Source organism: Cygnus olor, chromosome 3, assembly GCF_009769625.2.
Source record: "Cygnus olor isolate bCygOlo1 chromosome 3, bCygOlo1.pri.v2, whole genome shotgun sequence".
NCBI lineage: Eukaryota > Metazoa > Chordata > Aves > Anseriformes > Anatidae > Cygnus > Cygnus olor.
Genome location: NC_049171.1, coordinates 28,029,573 through 28,052,322, shown reverse-complemented (window position 1 = coordinate 28,052,322; position 22,750 = coordinate 28,029,573). Strand labels below are relative to the sequence as shown.

The 22,750-nt window shown below is 35.6% G+C and overlaps 1 protein-coding gene across 1 annotated transcript; it reads left to right on the top strand.

Moving 5' to 3' along the window:
* Positions 1-492: 492 nt before the first annotated feature.
* LGSN (lengsin, lens protein with glutamine synthetase domain) lies at positions 493-22,254 on the top strand. The gene is made up of 4 exons (XM_040550809.1): positions 493-522; positions 7,960-8,947; positions 18,680-18,858; positions 21,055-22,254. Exons 1-4 carry the CDS (start codon positions 493-495, stop codon positions 22,252-22,254), a joined length of 2,397 nt encoding a protein of 798 aa, XP_040406743.1.
* The last annotated feature ends 496 nt before the right edge of the window (positions 22,255-22,750 follow it).

The window sequence follows — 22,750 nt, the reverse complement described above, 5'->3', positions numbered from 1 at the left end:
ACCTAGAACAGCAGTCTAGTACTTTGTGTTGTTCTTGTAATGTGCTGTGCCTTTCAAATTCCTACCTCTGTGCCCTGATAACATACTGTTGTTATAAAGTCCAGTATAGGTTTTACCTCGAAGGAGCCTAACAATAGCGTCTGTTCTAGAACAAAAATGGCTTGCTACAGAGCAAAAAAACCTTTTGTGAGGAGAAAAGTTGAGCAAAACAGTTTTATACTCAGTTGTCTTTGTTTCCAGGCAGGCAGCTAATAATGTGCATTTGTTATTTTACTACTTTAACACTGTTCCAGAAAGTGGTGCTCTTGGCCATGACACATTAGGGTTGCTCTGTATGGTTCATTACCTGCATAGCCTTCTGGGAAAAGAACTTTACAGCAATTCTGTTTTAACTAACCTTTGTTTTGTCCATACCTATAAATACGGGATGTACTTCTATTAGAATTTTACCAAGCTATTTCTAATGGTGACTTGAACTAGAATGAAGTGGACATGAACGAGAAGAAAGATCTTACTCAGGAGGTAAGGGACTGACTGTGAATGATATCTGAGCAGATAATATGATATAAAATACATTTTATATCTGCTTCAAGATTTTAAGTGAGCAAATACTTAATTGTGGTGTATGTGTATGTCTTCATGCATGTGTGTTGTGCATGGTCTAATTCTGAGCCAGATGCAGGTCAAAGAAAGACTTCTGGTTTAAGCTCAAACAACCATTTACCTTAGAAAGCAAGTCTAACACATTTTAATTTCCTATATCTTTCATTTATAACTTTAGCAAAAGTATCAGAAATAGAGGTCTAAAATCTGACCCATTAATATTTGTGGAAAAGTAGATTGACACCATTAATGTAAATGAAACCACTAAGATAAATGTCTGACCTGAAAGTGATGCTCTTAATTTGTTCTAATGAGCTGAGTGGAGTTGGAGCTGCTTAGTTTCTACATAAGTGCATTTTAAAGCTGATTCTGACCCTGAAGTTGTAATAAATATTTTCAACAAAATTAAAAACAAACAAAAAACAACAACCACTGTTATCTTGGGTAGGGTCCAAGAGATCTCATTGTGAAAAACATGAAATTAAAATGTTTAATTAAAAATACCAAGAACGATATAAGGTAGCTTGGAAGTAAAGGTGAAGGCAGACTTCCTGAGGCTACTAAAATTTTTTATCAAGGTGAACAAACGAATACTATGCCAGAGATATACCTTCTCTGAGTCACTAGCTGCCTCCCAGACCATCTTTGAATATGAAATGAGTCATAGAAATTAGACATAAAAATCCTGTAGATCATTAAGTCCATTTCCTTGCAAATGTCTTCCAGAGAGAGGATCAGTCATGTGTTAAATGGATCCTGCTCTTACATCTCATTTACACTACTGCAAGTTGCAGATGACACCACCAATGTACTTTTCTGGTCCAAAGTCATTTTGAAAGCAGGATCAGTTTCTTAATTTTGAGACTCCATCTTGCTTTAGGGAATTTTCTTACATGTTGCAGGTGGCACAGTCCAAGGGAAAATATTTGCAAATAACTTTACCATAAGGACTCTGCAACCTTGAAGCAGTGAATCAATGACCTTGAGAGCTAATCTACTAATTGGATATGTAGCATGAAGGCTTTGGATGGGAGTAGCAGATGAAGGCAGATGTCAGATGTGAAAATAAGTGAGCTAAACTCTTCTATTCATTTTCCCATGAAGGACATTAATAATCCTGAGTATATTTAAAAGTTTCAAAAAAAGAAAGGAGACTTTGCTTCTGCTCCTAACATTACCACACATCTTCCCATGACCTATGGCAAGATTGTGCTTCACAGCTTCTCTAACTGCATAACAATCACATGTACCTAATATTTATGCCACTTGCAGGTCCTTCACAGGGAGGTTTTTGTAGCAGTAAATCACTCTCTGAGAACCACTTTATAAAACAAGGTCACTGAGAGAGAAATTAGTTACAGCAATAACTTGACAATGTGCTGTAATCTTCATGTCTCTAGCTTACAAACCACCAGTGTCTACTGACAGTAGCATACATTGTTTTAGCACTGCAGGCAAAAAAACAAAATCCTTCTCTGTTCCTGGAGCAACTCCCTGGAAATGTCTGTGCTGTCTTCTGTGGCATTCTCCTCCGTGGACCAACTTCCCTCCTGGTATAAATCTGAGTAGCTCCAGTGACTCTAGTGAAGCTGCATTAATTCCCAGCAGTAGATAATTATTCCATCATCCTCTGCTCCTTTGCTGCCTGGTTTCTGGAGCAAGCAGCTGGGTAACCCTTTCCATCTGTCAGGGGAAGAGACAGAGAAAAAAACTTGGACATGGATGTACTAGATTTACGTACACTGTTATATAATGTCTTAAGGAGCACCTCTTGTTAAGACTTGAATTTTAGTTTTTGAGCTTTGTTGCCACATGAAAACATTAATTAACTTGACTGTACCAAACAGAGGAAGCTGCAAAGGGTAACCTGGTAACAGCCAGAGTGGGTCAGAGAAAGTTCTTCAGCATTTACTGTTCCATAACAATTGAAAGATAAAGTGCAATACAAAAATTGGTTTACTTTTGAAGTCTGGAAAAATGCTCAAACAATGTGAATAAGGCCAGTTGTCAACATCATTTGAACAATATTTTAAGATTTTTTTAGACTGGAAATTAGACTGGAAACATTTAATTTAAATTTATCATCACTGACTTTTATGATAGAAAAACAAATTCAAACCCATGTGAAGCTATTTAACTTTAAATAAATAAAACATTCAGCCAAACACACCTTACATATTTTTGAATTTTAATACCAGATTTTCATGTCTTGATGTTCTATGCACAATGAGTCTTCCATTCTTGAAAAATCTTTAGTGATAACAGAGGAAGATCATCACAATTTGACCTCCTGACTCCCTGACCTCCTAACTAAATAATGGCTACAATTGGTTAATAATCTGAAAGAGTAGAGAAAACAAGAATGTGATTGATACACCAGTGCTGTTTGCTGAGTGGCTGCATTACGTTTTTGGATAGCCAGTAGCAGAAACATTGGGTTATCTTGTTGATTATATATATAAAAGCTGCTGCTGGAGTTTCACTGTACTCTCTTTCACTTTCTTCTGTGATATAAATCCTAGTGCAGCTATTCATCTGCAGTTACTCAGGGAATCTTTTAAACCATATTTCTTTTCTCCCTTTTTTTTTCCTTTCATGTGCTATAGTATGAGTTTTTTGTTATTTATTTTATTTATTTATTTATTTTCTCATTTCTCTGTCTCTCTCTGTCAGTAGATTTTTTTTAGAGAGGTTTATAAATCCCAATAATGTTTGAGTTCTTTCCTAAGGTCAGGAAGGAAACAAAAGGTAAGAAAAAATAGAAGGTTCCCTCTGCAACCTCTGAATTTTTCTCATAGTACATTGCAGATATATTTTGAGTCATCTATAAAAGCCTTTTAAGGCAAAGGTTCAAGAACTGTCTTGGATTTTCACCTGTTCCACACACCAGATATTCCTGTGCTTATTATTCCTCCCAAAGGCAACACTTTACATTTCCAAATGTTCTTGGCTTGTGGATTGGCAGGTTTACAGATGAACTGCCATTTGGCAGTGCTGTATTTCATGATATAGTTAATGTTCCACTTCAGAGCTTGAACAAAGCTGAGAAGTGAACACAAACTGATTGAGATAAATTGCTTTAGATGTATGGCTTTTGTGTTGCCACAAGATATAAAATGTCTTTCAGCTGTAGGAGCCTGATGACATGCCAGCAGTGGCATGTAATTGGGTTAAGTAGAGCAAGCAATTTCATCTGCACAGGGCTGAAATATTTGCTTGCTAATACTGTCTTCTATTCTCTACACCTTTTACCTGCCATTGTCATGTGAGAGCTGAACAGCAGGATATTCTCTTGTATAGCACCCTAATACAACGGTATTAGTGCTATACTTCATATAGTGCTATATTTTGTATAGCACCCTAATACAGTGCTGTAATACATAAGTGTAGCCCTGAAGCACTGTTTGTAGTTTGAGAACTTTGTTCTGTTGATAGTCACAAACATCCAGACTCTTGTGCACATGACATGATACACTAGGTGTCTAGTGAAGACATGCAAAGCTTTTATTTGTGTGAATTGAAATTATTTAATAACAAGACATTCAGTCTATTTCACCCCTAGTCTTCCTGCCTATTGTAGGACTCACAGTGGTCCACCTCTACTGAAAGCTTTCCAGGGCCAAATCCCCTGTGCAAAGGGGATCAGTGTACCAGCATGAGTTACAGCACTGGGGCAAGAAGTCCCAAGAAGTCAAGACTTGGCAGAGTACCGATACCTGTCAATGACATTTAACATCAGATACATCTTTTAGAAAACTTAAACTTTAGATTTATTGCATAGTATTGCATACAGTGTTTACATTTTGGAAATAACCTTTCTGGCAATCACCACCTGAGTATTTATGAGTTAAGAAAGAGAAGAAAACTTCAAAACTTTCAAGATCTTTGACTTAGTGTGTCAGTAAATATTTGAAAATAAGAAACAAACAAACAGACAAAAAAAACAACCCCATGAATGATTCTGAAACAAATGTTGGCTGAAAGAACTTTCACGTAGCTATAGTAGCTCCTGTTAATTGTTGCCACACGGTAACAAAAATGTAGGAACATTCAGTAATTTCAGTAATGACATAAAAAATAATTAGAACTTTTGCCATATTAGTGCCATGAATATTTTTTTTTCCTTTCTGCATAGCAGGACACATGGTTCAATGAAATTATGTCATGATCACTATCCAGCTAAGTCTTTCAAGCTGATACTTGACTTGATTCTGTATTTTGTAAATGAATCTTTCTAGAAATAATAAATTAATGAGAAAATTCTTAGGTCCTATTTCCTGGGTTCTTCTGCCTCTGTGTCCAAGCACTAGACTCTTTCTGGTGGTAGACACACACATAAACTACTAGATAGTAAGGCTGTATAATAACTCATGCATATGACTATTTTTAATATGAAAGGATGCTATAATTGTACCTTGCAAAAACTTCAGCATTAGTCCGCTTCAGAAAATGACATTAAATTACTTTAAAATGAAAATCCATACATATCTCAGTTTATTTAGAAGAATCATTCTTACACAGAGACAAAATCACAGAGTGCCCTGTGCTGAGGGTCCTAAGTAATGCATAGATTGTTCTCTGTGTAAATGTAAGATTTCGTTTTCTTTAAATGCAAAAAAGGTCAGTGTTCTTATTTAAGAGCAATGGGCACAATACCTTTTTCTATGATAAATATCCTACAATAAAAATGCAGTACCGTAGCCTCAACTTCTGTTGAGAAAATAAATTATTTGCAGAGTACTATAGCCACATTGGCCATTAGAATTTTATTATGAAGAAATGTTTCCATTAATGGATATACAAGTGGTCAGTCCTTATCCTTCTCTTCTCTGTTCAGAAGGAATTTGTTTTGGTAAAGATTATAATGTGAACCTTGTGTTCAGGAAATCATTTAGCATGGTTAACTACACGAACAGGTAGATTTCTGATGTTTTACATTTGTTACATGAACTACTCTTTGTCTGACTTCAATATCTAAGTATTATACAAAGGGACGTGTTCATATTTAGTTATGTTCAACATATTTTCAAAGATCTACAATAGGGACAACTGACAAGAATTGAATCTAACATTAGAATTTTCAGTAGTTATCTTTAAGCACAGAATACAGAAATGCATTATAGGGCAGAAATGCAGATATTGTTATGTTATGTTACTGATTTCAAGCTATTGAAGAAGACAAAGGAAATATGAAGACTTCATAAAGAGGAAATCTGAATATTTTAATGATGGCAGCCTTTGCCGCAAAGGATGTTTAAGTAAATATTTTTCATAAATTCATTAAAAATGCAATCCTTTAATGATTATAGTTTTCATAGATGAAACTCTTCTCTCCTTTCAGAAAAAAACATTTTATATATCTAGAAATTTAATTTGATGCCTATTTCATTTCAAAATGATTTAGGTTTCTCCATTTGGCAATCAGTAGTTCCCTAGCTTCACTTAAGCTGTATTACTAATGAGGATGTTAAAATGCTCCATTATAAGCAGTTCTTGTCTGCTTTGTTATTCAGGAACATTACTGAATGTAAATGAAGGAAACTTCATTACATTTTTATTCTGTTATGATACAGAGCTGTAGGAATTAGGCCTATTCTACATGGGTGAATGTGTAGAGGTATCAGAGTACACCCAGAATCATTTCATGAGAATAAACCAAAGCTTTTTGATGACAAAATGGAATCATTAGAAACTGAGTGCTAAAATTGAGGTAAGCAAAGATTTCTGTTGTCAATGAGACAGTAATCATGTCAATTCAAAGAGCCAACCAAGTCACGGTTGTGATATGTGCAAGGGAGTTACACACAGAGAATGTCATGTCCTTCTTAGAGAGCTGGCAGTCATCTGCTTTCTGGGCTAGCATGAGTGTCCCAGTGAGCTCCAAGAGAAGCTGTAGTTAAGTGCATCACAGAGATTCAGAGCAAGGGGGAGAGAGGAAGGAAATATTCCCTTGAGCTCTGTTTCAGGAAAAAAAAGTCTTATGCCTTTTTGACTGGGGCATTAATGGAAAACAGTGTAATGAGTGAACATAATGAGAAAATAGGAGGAATAATACAGAAAAAGGGAACTATTAATTATCTTAGTGGAAGCCATGTGACTGTTTCCTTCCATGTATGTTTCATACACTACTGCCTTTTCTTCTAAATGCTTTTGTCTGCCAGCAGGAAGCTCTTTTGCCTTATCCAGACTGGCATTCACTTTGCTTCTGTGCAGATCCCTATTTCTTCTGGAAATTCAGAAATTGGACAGAGTCTAGTCTTTGTGGAAAAGGTGAAGAACGGTAATAAAGATGGTATCTCTCAGTTTCCCAGTGATTTTACAGGTGTTAATTCCAGTCCGACCCAAGCAAACCAAGAACTCTTGGCTAAGTTGCTTAGTCATCCATAAATGCTTGAGCAGGATTTCGTGAGTAATATAACAGTTTGTGATCAGCTATGGAGTGATATATATTTTGGTTAAACAGTATTACAGAGTCTTCATTGGGACATCATGAAATGGAGAATTTGATCCCTACCTTGATAGTTTGTAAAATAATTAATTACGCACAGTGATGGGGTAATTACCCACAGTAATAGGACCACACATGGTCCTATCAGTTTACTTAGGAGAGGTGATTCAGACACTTCTTGATATTCTCTGGGATAATGCTAACAGATTAATTTTTGTTGCTTCTCTTTGCACCATCTCCATATTTTTTATATCAATTTAAAAATCTGCTCCCAACACTACAATGTAAATCATATCAATGCCAAATACAAAGGAAAACATCATCCTCTGGTTCTTTCCTCAATATATATACAAATAGAGGTTTGTTCATTTGACAGCTGCCCTTGGAGTTTAGTTATTTGGCCAAACTAGATCCTTGAAATTCAGTTAAAGCCAGATTATTTTTAGGTTTCACTTCCCATACAATCCCAAATGATTGGCAGCGTTTTGTGTTTTAAGGCAATTTATTTCTTTTATAAATACAAATGTTTTTGATATGAACAAGAACATGTATAAATGTAATGATTAAAATACACTTTTTCACATTTAAAAGCCACATTTTTTGGACAAATGATGTCACACAGTGTACAGGGTCTTATATTTTCATTTATTAAGTCTGCCTAAAAATTAAATTATGAAGGTACTTTGACCAGTTTTGTTTTAAAACCTAAGACCTTCTCACTCAATTTTCAGTAAGAAAATTTTATCCAAATAGCATAATTTGAAGGTAGTAAGTATCCACAGAGACCTCCATGACGAAGAAGTGATGGAAATGCCACAAGGTAAATGAAGCTGGTGCTAGTAGACCATTCCTATGTTCTGTTTCATTCATGCATATTATTTAGTTGTATATTTTATTGCTGGTTACAGAACACATCTGGAAGTGCCAATGATGAAGTTGATGGCAACAATATATGTAGTTTCAGAAAGAAAAAAGGAGTCAAAGGTACAACAAAGCATGTTCCTCTGTTAGAAAATGAGAAGACGGAGTTGTCTCATACCTCGAAAATCCCAGATCCTCATCATCTTCAAGGAATCACTGGTTGTTCAGAACCACCATCACATCAATCTCTTCAAAACCTGACTAATTTTCCTCCAGTGCAAAAAGACAGAGGGGATAGTGGCAGTTCCCATTTTGTCAGCAGCGTGAAAGAAGACATGTCGGGGGAAACACATGAAATCCCAGAAAATTCCGGCACTGGGAAAAAAGTAATAGAAAAAATGTGTAAGAAGATAGATACACCAGGCAAAACAAAGTTGCCTATGGGTGCACAAGCTGCCAGCAACACAGAAAAAGCTGGGTGTGCAGACACAGTGTACAAGGAAGAGGACAGTGAAAAGATGGACTGTATACAAGAAGAACAGGGTAGGATAGATGAAGACAGCAAGTTTCATATGACAAAGACAGGCTTCCTGGAGAGTACTGCAACCACACAAGGAAGAAGTACTGCAGAGTCCTTCACACCTGGCATTTCTGAACAAAGTCTGGAAGAGCTGAAAAAACTTCTAAGTGAAGGTCCTCTGCCTGACTATGGGCCCAATTGCAGTGGCAGGTCAGGTGGCACTTTTTCTCAGCAAAACCTGAAGCCTGGGGAGAAAATAGCTGACAAACAGGGCAGATCCTTTGAGATGTTTAGTCTCCATTTTGGAAAAGAGAATCAAAAGTACCATAGTTTCCACAAGGAGGGAGTGGGACAGCAGAGCAAATCTCTTCTGGTCCTCAGCTCTGCTGGGTCTGATCAGCAACAGCCAGCAGGCGGTGAGGTGGATCAACCTATTCTGAGACAACCAGCAACTTCTACGAGTGCAGAAAGCACTGCTCTGGAGATTGAGTTCGGCTCTTCTGCAAGCCACACCGGTAAGGATATTTAGCCATCACCTGCTGTGCCGTTAAAGAAAATGCTTCTGTTATTTTGTGGGGTTCTGTGAAGTTGCAAAATTCAGTCAGAACTAATGAGAAAATTGACACCCGTAGTTTCTGTATCATTGGGGTGGATCAGAAGTTCTACCCTACATCTATGTTGAGTTTTTTAGAAAGTAAGGCATTTATGATGCCAAGCTGCCTGCCAAAAACTGCCATGCACAAGTGGTCATGTCATGTTCATTAAAACTGAAATATTTCCTCATTTAAACTAAGTGCAGGCAACATTTCCCAAAGGTCTGCTAGACACTGAAAAACTCTGAAGGCATTTGGGCTTCTTAAAATTTCCTTTTTGTTAACATATCCAGCAGTGGAAATTGCTCCCATGTAGGGATGATGTTTGCAATTATTAGTCCTGTGAGAGGACTGGAATGCAAAACATCTAATATAAACTATAGGGGAAGAAAAGCAAATGAGGCAGAGAACTTCCACTTATCTTCATGCTGTTCAATAAGTCCATTTTGGAAGTGTTTATAGAGCCAATTAATTGCTACTAATAGGTAGTGGTTTCTTTGAAACCGTAAAAACTAAACTTCTGGGCTAGCTGGATCAGCAAGCTGAAAGTTACTATTAACTATAATAATGTAATGGGCTTGAGCAGTTAGTTGCTTTGTGTCTGCTCCAGGAAGGACGCAAACAACAATTTGCCAGTTGAAGAGATATCAGGTTAATAAACTTCCAGGAGTATCAGGATCAGATAACATCATCAGCTTCTCAGGGCAGATATGATGTCCTCTGACTTATCTGACTGATACAATAAATATGAATCTTAACTCTTCATTAATAAAAAAAAATTGTCCATCATTGATTATATAATAAAATGTAATAGTCGCAATTAAATTTGTATAACAATATTAAGTTATTCTGCTCTTTGAAAAGTCTGCTTTCAGATGGTAGAAACACGGTTGTATGTGCCCTGAAAACAGACAGTTTGAATATACCAAATTTTGTTGGCCACAGGAGGATTTTTCAGTAGACATTGTGTTAGCCAGTTTGAACAAATTTAAATAAGATATCCATGAATAGTTGTACTTAGTGGGAGGTGTCCCTACCCATGGCAGGGGGCCTGGAACTAGGTGATCTTTGAGGTCCCTTCCAACCCAAACCATTCTATGACTCTATGATCATCAGAGCTAATTCAGTGCACTATATGAGAAATATAAAGGTCTGAAAAGATATTTTGTGCTCAAACCACTCTCTATTTTTGTCTATTAGAATAAACAAGTTAGAGGATTATTTCTTAGCCTACAATGGATGTTGTTCCCTTACAATATTGCTTTTTATTTTTATTTTTTATCTTTCCCTGCTGAAAGGCTAGCAAAATTCATTGCCAAATTTAGATTACTATTGTTTTCTGCAAAACCAGAAAATAAGTTTTAAAAAATATAAAAAACTATTCTTTGTCATAACACCATTAAAAAAGTATAAGGAATAGATTAGATTAACTGTAGACTCCACAGAGAGATTTTAACCACAATATTGCCACTAAAGTGTCTATCTAGTCAAGCTCATTTCTTTGTCAGTAGAGAAAGACAAAGACAGTCATCCTCTCTTCAAAGGCAGAATGGTTAATGAGAAATTGGTCTTGGGAAATTGGCTTCTCATTCCCCTCAATGGGGAAGAATTCTACATGTTTAGTTTAGATTATTTTCCTAACTCTGAAATGCCTAAATGAACCTGGTGTTAATTTTTATCTGTGTCACTGACAGTAACAAAGACTGTGAGAGAACTCTAGTTGAAAACTAACTATGAAGGGAGGTGAGGGAATCCTGTTTTGTCATATCTAAAACAAAACAAGTCTCGTAAGGTTTGGATTCTGTTTGTCTTTGACCAAACAAATGACAGGGTGCCGTGTATACTTTTATAGTTCCATTAATAAATGAAAAAAAAACACAACACATTCTTTGTGTAGAAATAGTTTCTACTTACATAGAAATGTGTGTGCTTTGAAATTAATCTTCATTGAATATACTTGGTAGCTCAAATGAAGGGAAGAAAGCTTTAGATAAAATTCTGCAGTCTTTAATGAGTCTTTGCATAAACAATATTTCATTGCTAATTAAGATTTATAAGAAAAAATCCTAAATATTTTATTTTTATGACTAAAATATTATCTTGAACATTCTAGTTACCAAAGTGATTGAACAAAGGTCTTGGATCTAGACATGTATACTGTACATCTATACTGTGTCTATCTCAAATACTACTCATATTCAGCAAATTTCCAAACATTGGATTTACAGATTGTTCTCTTTGTGTCTTTGTTTAATATAGAATATAAAGTAGGACAGCGTTGAAATTATATGACTATAATAAATAATTATTAGATAAATAGTGCCCAGTGTAATTCTTTAGTTGTTATGTTGAGCACTTACAGATATTTGGATGTCTGGAGTATACCTTACTGTTCTAAAACTACACACCTGTCCTTTCAGTTATGGGACAATCACTAGCTGGAAGCAATAGGAGGGCTAAAACATAGCTGGGACTTATTGTAATGCAGAGGATTGAAATACAGCCATGCTAGTTACCTGGTTAACATCTCTCAAAAAAAAAAGTCCATACATTTGTTCCAAAATTCTGTTTGGAAGTTGCATGGGATTTCTATTCATCTTCTGAATACTTTATATTGCTTGCCAGCTCTTTTGTGAAAAGAAGTGTTTGAGGGCAATAATATATTATTATTATTATTATTATTATTATTATTATTATTAACTAACAATGCAGGATAATAATAATAATAAAAAAAATAAATGACACCCAAAGTATTTGGCCAATATGAAAAATACTGTTTAGACACTGTCAGTGAAACTGGAGCTGAAACTAAAGCTCTTTGAATTTAAGTCATCACCATGGAAAGATAGAAGCTAACACAGCTAATTAGTCAACTCTACTGACTGCATTAATATGAATTTATGAATTTTATTTGCATAAGTATCCATATATGATAATTATGGGCACTTCTGCAAATTAGCGTGTAGTCATTAATAATCAGATGCTTCGTAAGCTGTTCACTGCCTGTGATCTTGGGAGACCAAGAGAGAGTCTTCCAAACAGTAAAAATGCAGATGAAGTTTCATGTGTATAGCATTACACAACACTTTATAGCATGTAGATATACACACAGGAATGCACGTATTATATATGTAGTATATAATATAAATGTATATTAACCTCACTGAACTCAAAACATATCCCACATTGCTTTACATACTGCTAAACTGGAATGTTTATACTGTGGTAACCAGAGAGGAGACCGAAGAAAATTTTACATGAGAAATCTGGAGTTCCCAAGGATCATGATTCACAACATGGGTGGGGTTCTCTTTGTCACAGAAGGAAATTAATTGCCAGAGTCGGGGAGTGCAGGTGGCTTCAGCAGCCATCTGGGCCACCCAGTATATGACAGAGGGACCTGAACAACCTGGTGCCACTGCACAGGCTTAGGACAAAACTCTCCTCTGGATCTTAAGAGACAGCAGCATCTCCATGTAGCTGTAGGTGGGCAACACACTGTAATCGGGCTATCAAGGGGGCTTCAAATGCCCTTTTGTACATCCTGGTCTGTAGCTGAGAAAAAAAAAAAAAAAAAAAAAAAAGAGGAAGAGCTAAAATATGCACAGCTCCAGGAATGAGTCCTCTCAAAAGGGCTGATCTCGTGCATATGTCAAGTAAGGACATGTAAATGTGACCAGCATTGGATCAGGAACTGCAGGAGGGTGGAGGAAATTTCTGAAAAATGAAAATATGTCTTAACTATAGCTGTAGGCATCACAAGTTACCTAGTGACTGTTGAAATGTTAGGTGCACAGAAAAAAAACTCCAACATGAGAAGTTATTCGCGTGTTGACCCCAAATATTCAAGTTACTATTAGGTCCTTTGGTAAATTCTCCTTTTAAGGAAAAACATGTCATAGAATCATAGAATATCCTGAGTTGGAAGGGACCCATATGTTAAATAGCTGCTAACAGGCTATATTTCTTATATTTCTTAAGAGGGGAGCTAATCGATTCTATGAGCACTTTTCCATTACAACGAGTAATCTCACGATGCCATTCTTAACATGTTCAAAGCTCTCACTGTTGGTAAAAAGGCAGTTAGAAGGGATGATAACTGGTATTTACAGGCAGAAGTATGAAAAGAAGACTTTCATACAATGCAAATAGCATAGACTTTTTGCTCCACAGAAAACAATGTTTGTCCACATGTTTTTAACAAAGTCTGAACTCCTTGCTGCCAGAGTTCACCATCCCCTGTGCTCACCTGGAAGAGGCATGTCTGTTCCCACTGATTTTGCTCAGTGATCAGGAAGTAGAAATGAAGACACTTTAGGAGCTGTAAGTGGAGACTGGAGATGTTTGTAAAATCCTGTTCTGGGCTGATCATGTTCAGTACCTCTTGCAGTCATTCCTGCATGACCTTGGGGATTACTGTGGGGAAGACAGTGTTTTTGACTTGTTGGTCTTCTCTGCTTTATATTTTATATAATCTGTTCTGTTCTCACAGCTCTCCCAAAGAGAAAAAAACAATGCTATGCTATTTCATCATGTTCCTTCCTTATACCCTATCTGCCATTCATTTTTTTTTTCTGATGTTGCTTTTTCAACATTTTGAACTCAACTTGAATATAACTTGGCTTAAGCGTAGCTTCTTCCTAAACCTTCTCGATTGCCCCTATTTTCTGTCAAACAAACCATCATATTTTCTTTTTCTTTCATTTTCTCCTTAGAGCTGAGCTGTATATAACTTGCTACAATTTTTTTTTTTTGCCTCACAAGCTGTAAGAGCAGATATTTTTCTTTAAAGCAAACCAAAACTCCTAAGTTCTTTATCTTCCATACCGATAGCTGAAAATCTCTTCCTGCTGTGTGACTCTGTATGATTTTCCATTTTTTTTCTTGATCTATACAAAACAAAAATGCTCAGATAGCATTTCCATCCTATCTTTCTGCTCTATTATGTACCCTTTTGGGTGAAATTCTTCTCACCTGTCTCTGGTGCCTGCAGTAAGCTAGTCATCCTGTAGCTCTGTGAGAAAAAGAGTTATAGTCAGACAGTAATTCTTCCTGTCCTTTAGAAATGCTTAGTTTCTCTCTAATAACAGTGATAGTAACAATTGCCAAAACAATTAGTTTAGACCTATTGTAAGTGAAATAGATTCTCTGCTTGATTTCTTTGCTTGCCACCTCTCCTTCTATAATGTATTCAAGAAGAATTTAGTCTCTACCTTGACTATTGTGCAAAACCTTCTTTTCCCTAAATAATTTTACTTTTGGCTAATGTGGTTCTTGCACTCGTTTTTTTTTTAAGACTTTTTTTTTTCCTCATTAGTTCAAATATTTTTAAATCAGAAGGGGCTATCTAGTTTGCAATACTGTATAACTCACTTCATGGAACTTGGCTTAATGATTCCTCTCTTAAATCCAATTTTTCTATTTGAGTTTGAAGAAAGGCATGGCACTCTAGATCCATCATATTTAAGATTATCGATTAGGTATTACTCACATTATTATTTTCAGACATTTCTACATATTATATTTTCAAATTCTCTTGTCTAGGTGGAATCGTCTCTAACTTATATAAAACTGTGATCATTTTCTCATTCAATACAGAACAGCCATTTTATAAAACACCCTGGAAGATAGAAAAAATGAGTCTTTTATTTTATCTTCCATCAATTGGTAAATAAAATAATATTTTGTATTTTAATTCTCAATAATGTAGCTCCTCTGAGAAGCCATGTCATGTACTGTCATACAGTTTGGAAAGAATAATCTATGGATGGTTGAAACTGGCCTCTAAATTAGATATGAAACTCATGAAAAAGAGCTGAACTTCTCTGTGACCACATTAGTTTAAAAAGCCATTTTCAGAGTTAAGACTAAAAAGGAAAACAAGATAAAATGAGACAAAGAAACAGATGGAAAAACATTCCAATATGAAAATCAAACAGATCAGGGAAATATTTTTACTTTCTCCCACACTTTAATAATTTTTTGGTATGCTTACATCTTTCTTCCCCTGTCAAAGGTCTTGTAGGGGAGAAAAAAATAAGAGTTATGGAACACCTTTTGACTGCAGAAATCAATATTGTAAACATTTTTGGTGAAACTATAATTAGTTGAAAATAAAGTTAAATTACTTAATGTTTTCAAGTGTAAATGTTTCTGATTGCTATTCATATCAATACTACTATTTAAATATAACTCAGTACTCCTACTTACCATGTTAAAAAACAGATGGGGATACAAAAGAGATTTTAAATACTAGCAGTAAGAATGATGTATAGCATTGGAAAGGCTGTCATATGAGGTTTGAGAAAGAGGCTGTTAATGTTTTAAGACAAATGTAAGAATATGCTGTACAAACCAAGTACACTGTCTGCTCTTGAATACACAGACCAGAGTCATGTAAAGATGAATGGCTATATTTAAGTTAGTACTGACAAGTATTTTCATAGGATTTAGAAGGGTGTAAATGTATTTATCCCGTGGGACACAATGCCAGTGAATATCATCTACCCCAGACTTATAAAGGGGGTCAATATCACACAGACCTTTAGAGCACCCAATGACAGCTTTCTAAGGGCACCCAGACCCCTTCTCATGGGACAGGAAGAGGGAGCAGAGCAGCTATGTGACTGCAGCAGGGTTGTATCTAGCACAGCTGGTGCTGCTGGAAGAAGAGACTTGAGGGGACCAGTGGAAATGTGGTCCATTCTCCAGTGCATGATCTGTATCTGGAGACTACCTCCTAGTATCTGCTGTTATTGCCTTATGATACCTTGGTGGTTGTATTTCTCAAAGAAGAGTTCCCAATATTACTACATTTGTTAGGTCAGCCTTTTCCTGTCACTGTTAAGTCCCCTGGCAACATGTAACACGTTCTTTTCATTTCATCAGTTTGACACAGTCACCTCTTATAGAACTGAGAAATTGTTTGCTTTAGATGCTGTGTGATTTAACAAGAGACCATGGGAAAGAATTTCTTTGAACAAGCAGGTAACGACAGATTGATCTGGGACATGCGGACTTTCCTTCTGTGATGGTACTTTTCTGAGAATATAAAGCAAATGTTAACAATTTGCCCTAGACAGAAGTCAGCTGTTCTTAGGAAACTGAATGATTTCAATAGTAATGATTGAAGAATGACATCACTCTTCTGCTAGAAATAATCATAATACTATAGTTTGTAGAGTTTGTAGATTTAGGGGGTAAAATAATATTTATAGTTTTGTATATTCATATTAAAAAAATATATATGTAGATAATTTACGTGGATTAGTAGCTAGTTTGTAGTAATTGCAAAATAAACATAAGCCATACTAATTTTTTCTCTGTGGTAACTTGAATTGGAAATACAGACAGAAACATAGAAACATTGAATGCTTTCCTGTGTACTACTGATTAAACATAAATATCTAAAGATCTACATGTATCATTTTGTTTTATAAAAGAAATACAGTATGGATTTATAAATATTTTTTAAAATGAAAATCTGAAACGAAATCTGAACACCCTGTGAAATGTACATACATGTTTCTGTAAGTAGAGTTTATGAATTGAGAATGAATTTGTTGTTACTTCTACAGTCCCAGGGAGCTAGGGAAACAATTACACTCATGGATACAGTCCTACCTCATAAGAATGTAAGACTGTGCATTAAATTCAGGTAGAAACTTATTTATTAGCTACCTTCTGTCCAGTAGCTATTGCTCTAGTTAAAGACCATATGAACTGGGAAAAGACAAAGTACTCAGATCCTCAGTACACCTTTCCAAACTTTAGTCATCACTAGCTTCATGGACTTAGTTTGCCAGTGATTTATACAGCAGCTACCAACAAAATATATTTTTGGGACTTGTGCTGGAGAAATATAAGTATTGTTATTAATCAGTCATTCTATATATTATGCAAAAAAAATCCCCTTTCATATTTTCAAAATCAGAGATATTAAGTCTTAAGACAGATATTAATATTTTTATCTATCATATAATTTACAAAAGCTTATCATTTCAGTGGGAAAGACAACATACAAATGATATCATAAATGACAAAGTGCCTCTAAAAAGTATGTGAAAGTTGTGGGAGTGTTTCTATTGATTCTAACAGATTTTGTGTCAAGAATCTTGTAAATAAAATAAATATCTGTCTTTTGACTATTGTGTTGTCCAAATTAGTATTTAGGCTAGTTTTAGACTACTACTAGGTCAATGTTAATTTTAGTTTTAGATAAATCTAGAAAAATTTATCATTAGTCATAACAAGTCCAACTGGAGAAGACAATTTTTGCTTTTTCAGTTAATTGTTTTTTACTTTTTTAATGTTTACACATGAGTTAAACACTTGTAGAATAAAGGCTTGAGCACTGTTTTTAGATTGAAAAACCTCAGGCTTCTTACACTTTTTAGAATGTTTATGAACTCTATCCATCTGATAAATAGCCACAGTTTATTTTCTGTTAATAGATGGCTAATTGATGGTCCGTAAGGAGGTCAAATTTGCTAAAAGTCAGTAAACATTTATGCTGTAAAACAAAGTTATAGGACAACTGAATTGGAATTCAAATAACAATTACTTGGATGACATAAGTAAGATAAGGATAGTTTACATATATTCTGTGCTTACTAGTTGTGTTTTAGCTGCTATTGTAACACAGAATGTAACACAAAATTTAAACAATACTTCCTTATTCAATGTACATCTATTTAAGGACATAGTGCCCTGATGTTTATAGAAGACAGAAGAAAAAAGGTATTTCAATAAGCAGCTCACAACTGAAGCAAATGAAAGGGAAAGAGGTCATAAGAAGAAGTGGATGTTACAATTATTTTTTTTTCCTTGGTTTTACCCTTTTACTTTATACTTTTTTTTTCTTAATATCAGATTTTGCCCTTGATTTAATAAGTTTATTGTAGTAGATTGAAATTAATGTTTTATTCAGTTTAGCTTGGATAGTAATAATACTTAGATACTTAAAAGGAAAGCCATCTGGCAGATGAAGAGGTTTGTGAAAAGAAGTTACAGTGCCTAGGTCTCTGCTCCATTATAAAAGTTATACTCAAACGTTACTGCTTTTATATCAAGAAGTTTATACTGTCCTACAGCTGCTGTAATACAGTAAAGAGGGCAACTCTATTCCAGTAAATGCATAAACTTCTCTTAAATGTCTGCTGCTTGTGGAGAAGACTGCAGGCTTCCTCAGAAGGTATTGGGAAAGATTTAATAGATAAGTGCCCTTTTTATTACATTTCTGTATCCACATGCTTTTCGAAGGCATTAAAGAAATACAGCACCCGAATTCTATCAGGTTTCAGTGAGAAATAGATATCCAGCTGATATTTGTGCTCCTAAATTCACCCAACAAAACAGCTGAGGTATCCCTAAGAAATTCCTGGATTTACTACATGATACTTCTGTGTTTTCTTATCACAATAAAAATTCATTCAAATTATAGACCACTCCAGAAAACAAGGGATTCTATATGGATCCTCAGGTGAAAAAATTGCCTGTTTACTTACAAAAATGTTTTGTGATCCATATCTTTTTCTCAGTTCTGTTTTTACACTGTTTTTTGTCAGTTTGCCACTATTGCACTTTTTTAGGAGAACAACCTGTATTCCAGCATTCATTATTTTGTTTGATGTGAACATTCCTCTTCACTTATAGCATCCAGCAGAGAGCCTGATATAAACAGCCTCAGAAATCCAACTCTCCTTCACCTCTTCTCTCATATTGAATTTATTAAGCAGCAGATGGCCAGAGACAACATACAGTTCGTCAGATTTGAATCAATAGACCTCCACGGTGTGTCAAGATCAAAGAATGTTCCTTCTCGCTTTTTTCATGTAAGTATTTTGGTTTTTAGGTATATCATAATGTATTTTCATGGCATCATCCTTAATTTATGTTATATATATATATATTATTTTTGAAGTGCAGGCAGAAAGTTCAACTTCGAACAAATTATCTGTTCCTTCTACTTATTAATGTTCCCAAAGGATCTAGACTTTCCCCCTCCCCCCCCGCTATAATTTAGATTACCCTCTTTTCCACAAAAATGGTAATCTAAATAAGTAAATCTAATAATTTCAGTTATTTGCGCTTCTAATAATCTCTTTCCTCAGAATTATCAAGTTCAACACAATTAAAGATTTTGGTTCCTGAATATCAGTAAATTGTAAAGAGAAAGTGTAACCACTAACAGAAAGAAAATGAGGAAATGAAAATGCCTTTAGCTATGAGTCAATCAGATGAGAAAATAATGATTTAATAGCAATACTTGCCATATGATGATTCAGGGAACAAGAACCAAATTAAGAAGCAGTTGTATCCCTGACTAGTCAGCCTTTTCAGTATATTGCTTCTGTGATACTTCATGTGCATAGCTATATTATACTTTCACTCATATCAGTACAAATATTTTAAGCATGATCACAAAAAAAAAAAAAAATCATCAAGACAAGATATAGAACACTTTTGTTTCAAGCTACTTCTGAAGCCTGAGCAATATTTTCATTATTTTCCTTTTAGTTTTTCCTAAACTGCATCTGTATCATCTAGATACAATTTGATTTCATTGGTGTTACTTAGATTTTATCAAAATAAACTGTCTCTCTGTCATTTTAATTGTTTTGAGAGGTTAACTGCAACTTAACTTAAGTGAATTTGCAAATGTCTATTTCATTTTGTTAAAAGACAGCCTCTGTGTTTACCTTACTTACCAGCTCAAAAAATGGAGGCCTTGGGTGACAGATTAAATTTTTGGACACTGAAAAAATGTGTATGTGTATACACACATATATCTGTATGTATATGCACAGAAGATAGTGATTATTTATTTATTTATTTATTTATTTATTTTTTGGTGGAGGTTTTGGTGGACAGAGAGGTGGGTGTAATATAGGGCGTTTACCTTCAGTACTTCTTCAGTGTTGAATGGGCAGCTTAGATACCTTGCAGCAGTATTCACCAAAGTGGGCAGTTTTGTTTATGGGTGTTAGTGAGAATTGTCACCAGTGGATTTCCATCTGTTCTAGAGAAGGCAGACATTTATTTATTAATTTTAAGAGGAGCTGTTATGTGCAGTTTGAAGTGTTTAAAAAATATTCCATCTGGATAAGCAAAATTTTGTTTTATCAGCCAGAGACAGAACTAAAAGATTTCCCCCTTTTTAGGTTCATTTTGTGTCTTCTGATCATTCAGATGGCAATCCTTTCTCTTAGATGAATAAATGTAAGACATAAACATGAGCCAAGTTTCACTAAGTAGGTGTTGGCATAATTGTTGGCCCCTCCCCTCCCCTCCTCTCCCCTCCCCTCCCCTCCTCTCCCCTCCCCTCCCCTCCCCTCCCCTCCCCTCCTCTCCCCTCCTCTCCTCTCCTCTCCTCTCCTCTCCTCTCCTCTCCTCTCCTCTCCTCTCCTCTCCTCTCCTCTCCTCTCCTCTCCTCTCCTCTCCTCTCCTCTCCTCTCCTCTCCTCTCCTCTCCTCTCCTCTCCTCTCCTCTCCTCTCCTCTCCTCTCCCTCTTTTTTCCCCTTATTTGACAGATCCATACATTTTTGGCTTAACTTTGCAACTGAAAAATGGTGAGGTATGCGTTATGACATTTAACGGGAAGTGACAGACTGAATTTGTTTTGCCATGAGTCTTGTATGGTCACTTGGATCTATGTAAAGTAAATGCTCTGAGAATGTGAAAGCCTAAAAATGTGATTATAAATAAAAGCTTGACTTGCAAAGTTTCCATATAACTGATGATTCCATAATTGTACAACGACAATGGAAGATTAGGTGTTGAACAATTTTTTTTTTTTTTTTCAGTTATGGATGGGAATTTAAAAAGCAATCATCAGGGTATCTGATGCCAGGGTTTTCATTGGGTTTCACATTGACACCATAATTGGCTGTTATCCACCACCTCAGTGATAACTGTCTTAGGTGTTCTTTTATTCCTGCTAAGAGTCTGTGTTTTGTAAATTTAACATACATAGAAATACTGTTCGGTTCTTTCTCATTTGGTAATCTGTCATTCTGCTCTGTGTTTAGGAAAAAGCAATTCATGGTGTTGCCATGCCCAGAAGTTATCTTGAACTGACCCTGAATCCTGAGGATAATGAAATAGATTACATAAATGCAACAAATTTTAATTGTGACATAATCCTCAACCCTGATTTATCAACGTTTCGAATTCTACCCTGGACTGAGCAGACTGCTAGAGTGATATGTGATTCTTTCACTGTACTGGGCAACCCTCTAATGACCTCACCTAGGCACATTGCCAAGAAGCAGCTGAGCCAGCTTCAGGACAATGGCTTTTCTCTACACTCTGCCTTCACTTATGAATTTTGTATTTATGGCATTACTGAGGTTGTAAATTCAAAGACAATATCCTTTCCTGCAGCAACGATACTAAATAACCATGACCAGACATTCATTCAGGAGCTCATTGAAGGAATGTATTATACTGGAGCCAACATTGAAAGCTTTTCTTCTTCCAGTGGGCCTGGACAAATGGAGATCACTTTTCATCCAGCATTTGGAATAGATGCTGCTGACAGTGCCTTCACATTTAGAACAGGCATTAAAGAGGTGGCTAAGAAGTATAACTATGTAGCTAGCTTTTTCTCAGAATCAGGATTCTACAATTCAGGGGCTCTTTCACACAGCCTGTGGGATGTGAATGGCCAAAAGAATTTGTTTTCTGCTGGTTATGGAGTTGAGGAGCTCACAGATATTGGAACAAATTGGCTATCTGGTCTCTTGGCACACTCAGCAGCTATTAGCTGTTTGATGGCTCCTACCACCAGCTGCCGTAAGCCTTATTCCAAATACAGTAAAGAATCAAAGGAGACTGTAAATGCAAAATGGGCATATAATGATAACAGCTGTGCCTTTAATGTCAAATGTCATGTTGGAAAAGGTACTCATATAGAGAATAAATTAAGTTCTGCTACAGCAAACCCCTACCTTGTGCTCGCTGCTACAGTTGCTGCAGGTCTAGATGGAATAAAAAGAGGACTTAGGTATGATGATATGTCCCAAGAAGAAAAAAGTGTTTCTGATCTGAAACCTTCATCCATCCCTTTGAAGCTAGAAGATGCTCTTGTTGCACTTGAGAAAGATTCATGCATTCAGGAAGCATTAGGTGAAACTTTTATCAGATATTTTGTTGCCATGAAACATTATGAGTTAGAAACTGAAGAAATGGATATTGAAAGGAATAAATGCCTGGGGTATTTTATTTAGAAGGAGCATTCTTCTGTAGTAATGCTGTGTAAATGCATATACTGTAGACAAGTATCTTGAAATTAATAAATATATTTTAAATTATTTTTATTTTTTATTTTTAAAAACAATATTTTTAAAGTGAATTTAAGTGAACAGACCTGCTGGTGAAAAGAAGAAAAGAGTAGATGAAATAGAAAAGACCAATTGTACAACTATAATAGGACTGTATAATGTGGAGAAAAGCAGGAGTAATGGGGTGAAAGGTGGCAGTCAGGAAAATTGAAGGTGAAGGAATTTTTGTTCCATTTGGCTTTGCGATTTCTCCCAGCCTATTCAGTAGGTGAAAGGTTGATAAACCAGAAGAATTTAACTTCAATTTAAAACTTCAGCTAGAATGATGAACATTGTAGAAAGAGGGGCAAAAGACACTCCCAGGCCAGAGAACCTGAGAGACAGGAATCAGTATTTTAGTAGTAAATAAAAGAAAGGAGGGAGAAGTGGGTATGAAATAATC

Excerpts from the sequence above, each read along its gene's own strand:
- LGSN (XM_040550809.1), top strand. The coding sequence starts at position 493 with ATGAACGAGAAGAAAGATCTTACTCAGGAG. Across the intron at positions 523-7,959 it reads AGAAAGATCTTACTCAGGAG|AACACATCTGGAAGTGCCAA; the intron begins GTAAGGGACTGA and ends TGCTGGTTACAG. Across the intron at positions 18,859-21,054 it reads TTCCTTCTCGCTTTTTTCAT|GAAAAAGCAATTCATGGTGT; the intron begins GTAAGTATTTTG and ends CTCTGTGTTTAG.